Source organism: Cnephaeus nilssonii (assembly GCF_951640355.1).
Source record: "Cnephaeus nilssonii genome assembly, chromosome: 10".
NCBI lineage: Eukaryota > Metazoa > Chordata > Mammalia > Chiroptera > Vespertilionidae > Cnephaeus > Cnephaeus nilssonii.
The window spans coordinates 33,517,419-33,530,739 of NC_137081.1; the positions used below are offsets into that span (position 1 = coordinate 33,517,419).

Below are 13,321 nucleotides of genomic sequence, written 5' to 3' on the forward strand. Positions count from 1 at the left end.
GAACGGGTTTTCTACGGAGCTTCCCCCTCCCGGGCGCCCTGACCACACTGTGCCTATTTATATGTAAATGTTGCCGACAGAGGCAAGTTTTCCGTGAGGAGCAAGGCCTCTCTGACGGCTGCTTTCTGGAACTTGTGAATTATGGGCCAAGATGCCAGGGCTTCCGCTATTGAAATAATTAAGGGCACCGCAAAAGTGTCCGTTACACCTGAGGAACCCGGTAATTACCCGCTGAACATCTCTAAAGGAAACATTTGAAAACTGACTGGTTTGGTTCCCTGTAGGCATGACGTTTGTACTGGTGGGTACCTGAAGGCCCTTTCCCAGGTGTGCTGTTACCTGGAACAGGTACCTTATCGATACCTTGAGGGTGTAGAGATGAGGGACACATCTCCACCCATGAAAAAATTAAATTTAGACCCATACACTGTAGACGCCTACTCGTTTCGAGATTACATTTCTTACTAAATTATTTCTTGTTTTCAAGCTACTGAGTCATTCTTAGGTGTTTAGTTAAAACTTAACTGTTTCTCTTTAAATCAGGTGACAAGTAAATGACAGCTCGTTCTTTCTCTCACCGTTATATAAAATTTGCCTCCTGAATACACAAGAACGGTGCTGCTTCAGAATTGCATCTGCTTCCTTGAATGTCCACATTTTGTACATGTATTTTCTGTCGTCACTCCAAAGAAACCCAATACACACCCATGCACTTGGGGTTCGCTTCAGCAGCAGAACTGGTCATGGAGACCCAGTCCTCCCCCCCAGGTCATTGAACTGGGCACACCGGAGCCTACACCCCACACTATTAGAGGTAAACCCCACAGCAGGCAGGAGCAGCCAGCACGTCCTAAGTCAGGAGCGGGCAGGGGTGAGAGTGCTGTCCCTTGCCCGGCGCAGGCCTTGTTTCTGTGCTGTGAGCGTCAGGACTCCCGTGCAGATGCAGGCACCTGCCTCCCCAGGTGTGCACGGCTATCCAAAGAGCCCAATGGGAGGTCTGACCAGTGTCTCTTCCTGGCTGTGGACATGGAGAGAGACAGGTGGTCTGGTTATGACCTTCACTGGTCTCACGTCCTGCGTCCAGGGGTTGGTTCGGAGTGAGGGGGCTGATGAACTGAGACTATCTCCCTAGAGGAGCATCGGGGCCCCTCTCACCCCAACCAGTCACTGCACAGTGTGAGGTGTGGGGCCACCAGTGTTGGATTGGTTCTGCCTTTGACTTCCCCACCCAGGGTTCCTCCGTGGGTCACTGTTCCTCTCTGGGTAACTTGGTGTTTGCTTTTTCTTTCTGCTGCTTCCCCCAGTGAGCTGAGCGCTTCAGGAGGCGTGTGTGCTCTTTGGGGTCCTGGGAGCTCCATCCAGAGCCTCCGGCGGCCCCACAAGAAGGGGCCTCCACCCTTCAGCAGCAGCCAGGTGGTGGCAGGGTTTTGCTGCTGTGATGACTGTACGGATCCAAATGTATCCCCATGTCTGGTGGCAGTGGGGGGCTTCATCTTCTATCAGCTCTGAGTGTTAAGACCTCCGTCCGCAGCACACACAGGAACTGCTCATCACCAGGGGCTCTGGATTTGACATGCTGCCAGATTTTGCCAAATCAGAGGGCTCATGGCTACTAGCATCATAGCTCCTTCAAAAGATGCCACCAGGCCCCAAGGAAAAGGCCAGCTTGGCACGGTTGGAAGTAGCCACGTGTAAAACCAGCAGGGGCGCCTGGCTTCCTTGCCTGGGCGTCTGTTTGATTCTGTGCAAACCTAATGACACTGGCAGGCACGCCTCTGTCCTGCCCAGGTTCCCTGTGCTACTGGCTGGCAGTGGGGGGCCGGGGGGGGGGAGGGGGTAGGGACCAGCGGGGACCCACCAGCACCCGCGGCCCCTCGGGAACAGATGGAGGTGATGTCACATGCTACTTTGACATTTCTTTTCTCCCCTTTTCATTTGATTTCTTCTCCTTTTTGTTTTCTGTCTTTCTCCCCCTCTCCCCTTTCTGCTCTCTGGATGCAGCCAAACGCAAAGCATGGAAACTAAACCGTGTTGGTAGCCTGCGAAATATATACAGCAGCAGCAGCACCAACACTGAAGGTAACGCCGTCTCCCCTTCCGCCAGCGCCGCACCCCACCCCCCCCAGACATGGAAATGCAGCCCGAAGCCGCATGCACCCTTATTGTGTTTGCAGACTCATTCCTGTGGTCTTTCCATCTTTTTGTTTGTGTGTTTTATTTTACCATTCATGTTCCTTTCAGCTTACTTAAATTTTGACCTTTCCCTTCAGTCATAGAGTGGTGATGTTTAAATTACTTCAGAAACCTATTTCCTCCTCTTTTTTCTTTTGCTTTATACATGTGGGCACTCAACGTAATATTTCCCAAGTTATTACAGTTTTTAAAAGTGTTAGTATCAGGTGTAATGATCTGTAGCCAAACACAATAGTGCGCCGTGACATTTAAGCAACAGTCTTAATTTGTTTTGTGGACGCATTCTCCGTAATGCTCCGCGCAGCTCTGATCCGGAGGCCCGGCCCGGGTCATTTGCATGGGCTGCTATTGCTTGTAAATTCGGTATATTGTTGTGTTTCTAAAGGTCGTCCGGTGCCAAAGTTCACAAATTGACTTGCGTTGCTTTTTTCGGCGAAGACAGCCGTCATTGCTTTTGTATAATAGCAGATTGCATTTCCCTCCCCACCTTCATTTGAACAACACAATTATAAATTGCCTTTTTTTATGATTACAAATGTCAGGGGTCAGAATTATTCTGATGCCAAGCAAGGGAACCCCCTCCACCCTCAGCCCAAGCCCTCGCGCAGGAGGCTGGCGTACATTATGTGCGATGCAAAGCAGGTCACAATCCAGCGATCTCGGTATAATAGGGGGACATTTTTTTTTCACTTAAGTGCGAGCCAAATGGGTCAAGTAATCGCGAGCCGGCGCCCTCACACTAATTGACTTATTTGGGGATGATTATAACTGTAATATTTTTCTTAATGTCACTGTTTTCTGGGCTGTTGATTTTAGCGATTGCCAGGCGGTGGCATTAAATCTCTTGTAAATTTTAAATTGCACGGTATTTCTGTAAACAAGTCCCCCTCTTCACATCCCGGTCATTAACCTCCGCTGATTTATATCGCTGCCCTTCTTTTCTTCCTTTCACAATTGCTCTGGTCTCGCCGCTGAAAGCCCTGCTCTCGGCCAGGAAAAAAAAATGAATCCAGAAAACAAAACTACATCTTCATGATGCCTTGTTAAAGACCTATTTTTTTAATCATAATTTTTTTTTCATTCCTCAAGGGGAAATTGTCATCCGATAAGGTTCAAACGGAGCTTGATCCCCATCGAGTCTTCTTTCAAAGCATTCGTTCAAGAAAGATAAAACGAGAGAGAAAAATAATAGCATTTTAGCAACAGTCCCAACACCTGCAGGACCAACTATCATTTTTTGTGGTATTTTAAAGGGTATTAAAATGCTCGTTCACTATTTCTTAATGTTAGTTTTTCAGCTTAAAGTACATATCACTTCTCTTCACTGTGTCCTTATCAGATATGTTTTCTTTTGTATGTGTATGCATTTGCCACAACAAATTTGCTTATTGGCTCTCCGCCTTAAAAAAAAAATGAGTCATGACATTCGGTTTCACATGTAGTTGTATATAAAATTGGGGGGGGGGGCAGGAAGGAGGCAGACACACCCCCTGAGACTGCTGATGGGGCCCCCGGATGGTGGGCTGAAGCTCATGACAGGTGTGACAATTTACAGAAGTGGGAACTTCTCAGCCTTGATCAGTCAGGTAACCCACCCCTCTGCCTGCCCAAAGCCATGGGTGGGGAGGTACCGTGACACGTGCCTCTCTCTAAAATCTGTAAATACCAGGTAACACTGCAAACTTGGAGTCTCCAAGGAAACCCCGGGTCTATTGGAGTAAATAATGGCCCCAGAGCCAGGCCTCCCTCACATTGTCTCTCATATCTGTTCAGTGTTCAGTTACATTTATGAATCTTCAATTAAGTGACACGATCATTCTTCATTTACTTTGAGTTTCTTTTAAGATTAATATCTGTACGCACACTGTCACATTTCATGTGGCTTTTAATAGTATATTATGGAATTCATATAATTGCATAAAATAAATTATCAGAGGGCCTCTCTGATTGCCAGTCTCTGGATGTATGTCATCACATATTCTGTCTATAAAATGATTCTCTCTGGACAGTCACATCCTGAGATTCTGACTTTTACTGTAACCCGAGGCCTCGAGTGTTGCACCGAATGGACCCCTCCCCAGATGGAGTATTTTGTAAAGTGGTCCACTCAGTACCCAGAAACACCAGTGACTGCAGAGTGTCACTGAGAGCAAGGCCCTGTCCCAGGAGCCTGGCCACTAGTCAGCGTTGTCCTCGGTGCAGCCAGTGGGCAGAGGGTGGGGGGTCCGCATCTCCCTTTCCAGGTGGGAGAGTTCAGCTCAGATCCCAGGGGACTGGCCTGGGGATGGGCAGGACCGAGATTGGAATCTGATGGTCCTGATCCAAAGCCCTTTTTCTCTTATGACCACTCTGTTCTGGCCCTGGGACCACATTGTCGTTTATCTCCACAGTCCCCTGCCACGGGTATTGTGTTATTCTGGGAAATTGGGGCGTTGGCAAGTCATTCGACTTTCTGCAGAACAAGCAGCAGATTCTGGAGGCAGGACATGTGCCCAGATCACCAAATTTAGGACCCAGACCCCATGCTGCATGTGTGGATGTCAGGAGTGGGTTCGAGCAAGTAACACAGAACTAATTAGGGAAACACACGTACGAGCATAGAAAACAAACAAAGGTATATTCTCTTTTGCTCTTTTTCTGTTCATTCGGGCTAATTATCCCTGATACCAATATGGAAACATAATTTGTATATACTAGTATTAGAGTGCAGTAATTTTTTAAAATCTTTGTGACTTGATAAAAATTCAACTGTGAAATCTTTATTCCTTCCATGAGATGCAACTTGAACTTCTCCATCTCGGGAGCCTGTGAAGAGGGGTGGAAGGCATATTAATGGTGGGATTTCCCAATGCTTAGTCGCCTCCTGAGACCAGCCTCGGAAACACCCGCATTCGTGGTAAATGCTTTTCTACGAAAGAACCGAGAGAGCTGGGCAGAAGGGTGGACGTTGCGCAGAAGGAGCCGAGGGAGGGAGGCCTGTGGGGATGTGGTGAGCACACTGCCCCCACCCCACGTGGCTGTGGGAGGAGCGGCGCCGGGAGTTGGGCGAGCAGATGGACTCCGCTCACAGAGGCAAGCATCTTCCGTGCGTGTTATAAGGCATAAATGGGTTCAGGAAAGATGCACTTGGGAACAGGGGCATCTCTTGGGGTGTCAGGCCACCCACGGTGAGGTTGACACCTACACCCGTGTCCCATTCAACCCTGTCCAGGGAGGTCCGTTTCTGTGGAGCTGGGACTTGCCCCAGAGACAGGCCTTTGAAATCTCTGTTTTGGGTGCCTCCCTGCCACCACAGTGGGCCACCTAGATGGACTGGGGTCCCCGGACACCGTGGTCCCAAATAGGCCCTGCCGTGGAGAATCGATTCTCTTGGAGGACAGCTGTGGCGGGCACCACCGCGGGCTTCATGCCAAGTCAGTGCCCACACCTCTTCCCCCACTGGGTAGCCAAGATGTGCCTATTCATCTGAGCAAAGGTGTGCAGCCCTTTAACAAGGCAGCTAACTGGTGTTCCAGTCACAGCTCTGAGACCTCACCTCACCTCACTCAGGTTGAGTTCAACAAATTCCAGGCGTGCTCACGCGCTCGCGCCTGAGTGAAAAGCCCGCTGAGGCCTGGGCTCCTCTCCCGACATGGGCGCTGGGTCCGAGCAGGTGGAGAGGGGAAGGGCTGGCAGTCAGAGATCCCGACGCAGAGCGAGGGTGCCCTGGGCTTAGTGGAGAATGAAGCTGCCTTTGACGCAGGGCTCAGCACAGGCTCCACAGACGATGACACCTGGCCGGAGCCATCATTTCCCGGCATCCTGCCCACTGACTCTCCAGATACCCCTGTATATCCTCCACGTTTTACAAAAGGAGAGAACGAGGCAGGGAGACCAGACCAGGCCAGGCACTGGAGTCAGAGCCGCCACCTGAACCTGGCCGTGGGCTCAGCAGCCAGCATGGAGCACATTCAGGCTTGAGCACCTTCGGGGCTGTGACACCAGGCAGACAGCAGCTCTTGCCGAGTGGGGGTGATCCGTCGAGCTGTCCTTCTGCAGGACTGCTTGTAGGGTGTGAACCCAGCCCCCACCCACAGGTGTCCCAGCGGCCTTCCCGAGGCCCCGCATGCCTGTTGGGCTGTCTTCCACAACCCAACAGGGTTCCTCTTCACTCTCATTCATTTCATTCTTTCAGGCTGGGATTCTTGATGAGAAATTTGGCAAACCCTCTGCTTGTGAGTGGCCTAGTGGTTTCGAGCCAGGCGGTCTTGGTCCAGTTCTCACATCCCCACCTCTTCACCTTGAAGCGCACTCTCTGTACCTCAGTTTCCTTATCTGTAAACTAGGGAGATGACGCCTACAGCAGAGGTCATGATGACTGGTCTGGAGTCACTATCCAGAGGCATGTAACACAGCGCCTCCTGCTGGCCACTAGTAGTACATACCTCATGCCTGGAGTGCCACAAATTCCTGTCACTCAAACACTTGAGTGTCATTTACGTAATAGGAAGCAAATTCAACACAAAATGTCCTAAAGTAGTAAGAGGGGGGTTTAAAATTGAGCTCTTTCTCCCCAGACTTTTAAATCTATCCTTCCCAGCTCCCTTTACTATCCTGAACAGAATCGTCAGAGGTGGAAATTTGGCTCTGGACTAGCACAGGCCTGGATCGATCCCAGCTCTGTGAATTTGGGTGGTTACTGGGTCTTGCCTTCCCCTGCTTGGGGTTCTTTCTCTAAAAAGGAAACACTAAAACCTACCTGGAAGCATAATTGAAGAAGTTGAGTTGATCCTGCAAAGCCCCTACGCAGAGCTGGGCATGTGTGACAGTGACCACGGCGGTCCTTGTAAAATTGTTATAAAGACTTGATTGCTGTGGAAACAACTCCAAGAACACACCGTACCCATGGCCATGTTTTAGGCCTGTTGAATGTATCCGTTCAGGCCAAGGCAAGCCCTGGTCCATGTGAACAGCAAGGATGGAGACTTGATGCAGACAAATTCAGATTTGGGAAACCCTATCATGAGAAATGACTCCAGAATTGACTTTTGGAGGAAGGAAGCAAGATTGCTTGTTTTTCCAGCCCTCGACTTTTAAAAGGATGATATGGATCCTCAGAGCTCAGAGCAGCACCTGGGGCGGACGGACACCTGCAGGGCCACGTCGCTCATTCCCACGCTGGGCTCTGAGCAGAAGACGAAGCCCTAGGCCTCCCAGCATGCCAAGCCCACGCCTGCCTCTGAAAAGTGACGAGTGGAAGCTGGAATGAGTACAGATACAGAGCTCTGCTCCATGACTGGACAGAGCAAGGCAGATGCCTCTAGTAGATCTTCCTAACCCGCAAGCCTGGCCCTGACACATCTGTCTCCCACATCCTGAGATGTTTTCAGTGTGGGACCCGGTAACTTATTTTTCCCAGGAGCTTTGTTGTAGGTGCCCTCCTTAATGTAGGAAAGGGGTGGCACCCAACAGTCCTGGAAGCCAAACCGAATAGGCTGGAGTTTCCTGCCGCCTGGTGCCCAGGCTGCTGCCCCAGCTCCCCCTGTGTTAGGGAGATACAGGCCTCCTTTGTGTTTCAGGAGAATCTTCCTGGGATGACCTTTGCAGCAGACATTCCTAACTCTGTGCCTCCCTCTGGGGACCTGCTCTTGTCCTACATGAAGCACAGCAAACCCCTCTGCTAGACTCAGGCTCAGCAAACCTAGCTGCCAGAGCCACAGCTTGCAGAAATAGGTACCCGAGAGCCATGAGCTACACGTCTTCATAATGACCAGAAAATACATTTTTTTCTGTTTATATAAAATAACTTCTCAAGTGGGAGGAGGGAGTGTTTTTATGTTGTGGTGTTGGGTGTGTGTTTTTTTCTTCACAATCTTGAACCATATTCTTCAGGTTTCTTTCACATTTATCTTTTCCTACAAAAATGAAAGGAAAATTGAAAATGAATAAAACCTGACTTTTTACATTACAGTGGATTCTGGCTGACATCGTAAATGCGTGTGGTTTTCATCATCACTGAGTAAAATATCTAAACCACATGCCTATGTATTACATGCTTTAAAAAAAGAAATACTGAAATATTTTACAAAATGTATGGCTCAAAAAAATTAGCATAAAAGCCCAGGGCTGTGGCTGTAGCCCCCCGTAATCTCATAGGGCCTACATTGTGGTAGACCTAGCTGATACCTTCCATCTCAGTTCCCAACTGTGATACATAGGTAGTAGTTACCTGGAGGGTTGGGTTAAGAAGGATTCTGGGGCTGCATCAGGCTCCCTGGGATCAGGCCTGAATGTCTTTCCCAGCCAAAGAAAGTGAGGAAAACACACCTTCGTCATCCCAGCCCAGCTGGGCTTCCTGGCAGATAAGCTGGTCTGAAGAGGGCAGGGTGGCCTGTTCGCAGGGCCCAGCTAGGGGATGGCAGGAGAACCAAGTGCGTGCAGAAGACTGGACCCCAAAGGTGGGAGCCCTCAAGGACATGAAGAAAAAGTCGTCTTGGAGATGTGGGCAGAAACTGGGAGAAACCCATTGCTAACACTCACTTGTTAATGAGAACAAAGCAACCTCACCAAAAGTTTGCATTGCTGTTAATGCAAATCAGGGCACTGTCGTGTCTCCTAAAACAGGTGCCCTGATTCTGTGACAGCAGAGGGTGTCTCTTTCCCTGCGGCTCGGCTGCCTTATCCTAAGATCATCTCTCAGTGGTGACCACCAGAAGCCTCTGGGCTTGGGAGTCTGGGCGCCTGTCGGCCACCTCCGCCAGTGGACGTGTCCATCCCTGACGCTGAACGCAGTCCTGTCTGCACGGTTTAGGTGACGCGTTTTCATCCTTTGTTCATCCTTACATGTGTCAGGAAGAACACTTAGCCGTGTGGATAGGACGGGCGTTAGCGTGTGGGTCCCCGGAGTGCAGGGAGCCTGGGCCTGGAATCGGTGCAGCCTTTGGACAGCTGACCCCTGCAGGCACACCGGGTCCTAAATCCAGAAGAGACCAGTCTACTCTGTCACTGCACGCGTCACGCCTGCCTCTTGCCAACACGGGTGAGCCATCCTGCAGCAGTTTGGCACAAGGTCTGGATCCTCATGGCCTTGGCTAAAGCACCAGGCAGTCCTCTTCCCTGAACCCCCCTGAAGACAGACAGAGGCATCTGTCCGTCTCTTCTCCGCTTTCACCGCTCCCCCAAAATGCATCCTTGTCTGGCGCCTCCTGTTGAAAACAACTTCCAAATGTGGAACAGTTGCAGCTGCTTTGAGCCCTTTAACCCTTTGCTAGGATTCCGCAAAAATAATTGATGACTGATTGGCCCATTAACCTTTAAAAAAAAAAAAAAGTTTGACAGCCCGGCCTCGTGTAATGAGGAGGGCTTCCTTGTGAAACCAGGCTGATGGCTGAGTTGCTTGCCCCTGAAGAGGCGAAATTAGCCCCACGGGGCCTCGTCTGCATAGAAACTGGACGCAATTAGTGTAATATCCGGTATTATTAATGTCGTTGGGAATAATTGGGAAGGTTGGTTTCGACAGGTTCATGGTGCTAAAATACTATTATAGTGGACCTTTCCACAGCTAACCGTTAAACACGGAAAACTGTTTAAATCCCTGTGAGCCCAATCACAAAACTTTATGAAACAGCCAGGCCCTGGGATGTCACGCTGGGAAACAGCACGCTTCTTTCTTGCTGGCCACGGATGTGGTGGGACTTTGATTTTTCACCATCGGGGGTCCGGGGCTGGAATTTCTGGGATCCCGCGTGTCTGTCCAACTAAGAAACACGCTTTTCACGTGGGTGCCATCAGGAATTTCTACAGCCGGAATTCCATTGTATGGAATGAATTAAATATAAGCCGCTGGAATTGTCACTAAGAGTGGGTTTGTATTAGTGAGATGAAACCACTCGAAATGAGACATGACAACGTACGTCCTCGCCGTCCGAGCACTCATTCTTCACGTGGGGAGTGAGGGCAGCAGAGAAGAGAAATGCCGGTCTGTCTGCCTGACTGATTGGCCTCAGGCTGCCAATTGTTGTTGTCCTCATTTTTTACCCAGTTGCTGATCACTAAAATATCGTCACAGAGTCGCTTCCTAAAAATGTGTTGGGACCCCTCTGGTCCATCAGTGATTTGAATAGCCTGCCCAGCTGATAATAGTTCTTCTTTGAACATGTTAATTGCTGCCTCTCCAGAAGAAGGGAAGATATTTGGGTCCCAGGATCTCCTACTGTTTACCTAACCAGTGGCCTGCTACACAAAATTCGTGCACATTAAAAGGGAATTAATTAGAGGAAATATTTTAATATTGCTATTTGTCCTTTCTCTATAATAGAAGTGTCAGAGATGAAAGAAAATTAGTAAAATGTATATGAAAATCTTCCTCCTGTCAGAGTGGGGTGCGCCTCAGGACCCAGAGTTAAGTCCCCACCTACCAAGGCACATGAGACCCAGACCCAGCTGGCCCCACCCCCATTGGGCGAGATCCAGACCTGGCTGGCCCCACCACCGTCAAGCCCCGCCTGGTGGGGGAGCGCAGCCTTAGGGCCCCGTCAAGCCCTGCCGAGCAGGGGGCACAGCCTCAGGTCCCTCGGCCTGGCGCCGGAGAGGGGAGTAGCCTCAGTTCCCCCGTCGCATGCCGGGTCAGGGAGCATGGCCTCAGGTCCTCTGGCCCAGTGCTAGGGCAGGGGGCGTGCCTTGAGGTCCCCCATCAAGCCCCACCAGGCAGGGGGGTGCAGCCTGAGGTCCCCCACCCTGGCCCTGCACCACATAGCCTCAGGTCCCTGCTGATCTCTCATTACGGGAACCCAACCTCCGCTGTGTGCGCCGCCATCTTGTGACGGTGTTATGGTGTGAAGGTCAATTTGCATATTACCTCTTTATTATATAGGATTATTATGTAGGATGAGTGTAGTAGTCACTGCAGTGATACAGATGTGCTGGCGAGGATTAGTCTAGAGGTTGTCCAGGTGGCGACCTGAGGAGAGGACCAGGCAGCAGGCTGGAGGCTCCCCCTGGGGACTCTTTTCTCCATGGATTAGTCAGGATTGGGGTTGGAGGTGACAGAAGCCACTTTTAAAAGGGTTTCGGCCAAAAAGGGGAAGGAACAATGGATTGCTCCTATAGCCATGGGGAGGAGGCTGGGGCACCACTCTGGTCAGCAGCGTTCTCGCCTGACGTTTCCTCCCCGTGGAGGGAAGAGGCACCTGAACCTACTGAAAGTAGAGACAGAAACGTTCAGTGGCACGGAAGGTGCTGGGAAGGTCCGGAAGTAAAAGGAACAAGTGGCGGAGTGGGGCCTTGATTGGAAGGTGATCGAGCAGCCCTAGAATAGGTGCTGGAGAGCAGTGCACTTGGAAATTTGCGAGAAATGAACCCACAACGGTTTTGCAAAAGGGGGTGTCCACCTTCCCTACGTTTGGGACCCTTCAGAGCCAGTTCCACAGATTTAAGGCCAACTCACCAGGAGGTTAACTCCTAAAAGAGCAGCGGTGCTGATTTTACATAGAACACAGAACCATTAACATCAGAGCATGTGAAGATTTCACGCAACAGTGTCCCGGCCCCGTTTCCATAGCAATGCACAGTGGTTTAGGGAAGCGGTTCCCCAGGCCTGGCTGGCATTAGGAAGGACATGAGCATCCCCTTCCTGGGCCCTGGGATCAATGGAGTGAGGTGGGAGGGGTCTCCCAGCCACAGAGAGGGGCTGCTTCCCTCCTGAGGCTGAGGGGAAGGAGGTGAGGACGGCCGGACATGGTTGTAGTTGCTTCGGGAGGAGCTGAGTGAGCATCCATGTCTGGAGGTCGAGGGCTCCTGGTGAGCTCGGGTCTCAAGAACCCAAGAGCAGCAGGGAGCACAGCAGAGGTCAGGGGCTGAAGGTCAGGGGTTGTGCTGGGGGATGGGTGAGAGGAGCGGAGATTGTGGGAGGCAGAGGCTGGCCCAGTAGGTGGGTGAGCCGAATGGCCATGTGCAGACAGCTGAGATGATAATTAACGGACGCAGTGGTCAGCTAGGCAGGTCGGCGGGTTCTTATCCTTATTGATAACAACTCCTCACCAGGTGATGTGATGCAGTGAGTTCACAGCCCAGAGACTGAAAACTTGGAATCAAATGAGATGCGGTGCCCGGTAGTCCAGCGGGAAAGTGCCTCGCGGTTATTTGTGGCGGGTTTTGCTGCCTATATGTGCCGCCTCCTCTCTTGCTCTGTGGCAGGGACAGGGGTAGTGAGGAAAGAGGACAGATGCCGGCATTTATGGGGTGTCCCCTGAATTAGCACATGTCACTTAGCCAGTGGGAAACGCTCCGAAGCGGGTGGCCTCCCCCTCCCCCTCACCCCCGTAGAGGTGAGGAAAGGGGCCTGGGAGGCTCCAGGACTCACCCGAAGAGTCCGATGTGGGAAGTGGCCTGGCAGGATTTGATGCAAGTCTGACTCTTCCTGGTCCAGACCGTCGCCCATGGGACGGCTTTAATTCCATCGTCTCCAGACCAAGAGAGACAGTGGGATCCCGGTAGCCTAGAAGGGACTTCCTGACGCAAAAGAACAGAAACCCAGGCACCCTCCCTGCTGTGGTGCATCTGTGGATCTACACACACATGCAACAAAGACCCCGAAACTGTACCCTGAGATTCTCAGCACTTAGTTTCGCCCCACAGGTGTGGATGGTTAGCATAAGTTACAGGGATGTTCCTGTGTTGCTTCATCTGTGCCCATCACGGAGACACTGCCATCGCACGCTGATTTTCCTTTCCTCGCCCCCTGGGCACTGAGGGAGACCTCGCTGAACCATGCCGGCTGCAGATCCAGACTTTGAGTGTTTGCCGGTCTGTGGACTCGGCTCTGCACTGCGGTGGGCGCGATGGAACCCAAAGGCACTTTTATGACTGCGGACTGGCGGAGGGCCCACGGTCACATGAAAGCTAAACTCTTCATCCCCACCCTCTGTGTTTCAGAGCAAGAAGAAAACTTTGAGTTTATCATTGTGTCCCTCACTGGCCAGACGTGGCACTTTGAAGCCACCACGTATGAAGAGAGAGACGCGTGGGTCCAAGCCATCGAGAGCCAGATCCTAGCCAGCTTGCAGTCATGTGAGAGCAGCAAGAATAAGGTAAGGCCCCAGCCAGTGTGTCTCGGTTAGTTGGGCATCACCCTGTGCACCATGCACCAAGG

At 51.2% G+C, this 13,321-nt stretch overlaps 1 protein-coding gene across 3 annotated transcripts in view; it reads left to right on the forward strand.

Annotated features, from left to right (window-relative positions):
- Window positions 1-13,321, forward strand: part of AGAP1 (ArfGAP with GTPase domain, ankyrin repeat and PH domain 1) — a 413,559-nt gene that overhangs the window by 345,073 nt on the left and 55,165 nt on the right. For 2 of the 3 annotated variants that reach the window (XM_079783222.1, XM_079783221.1), the window contains exon 14: window positions 13,105-13,259. In XM_079783222.1, the coding sequence (XP_079639348.1) occupies window positions 13,105-13,259 (155 nt within the window). Of the gene's footprint in view, window positions 1-2,001; window positions 2,080-13,104; window positions 13,260-13,321 lie in introns of all 3 variants that reach the window. The other variant, XM_079783223.1, reaches the window with a different exon arrangement.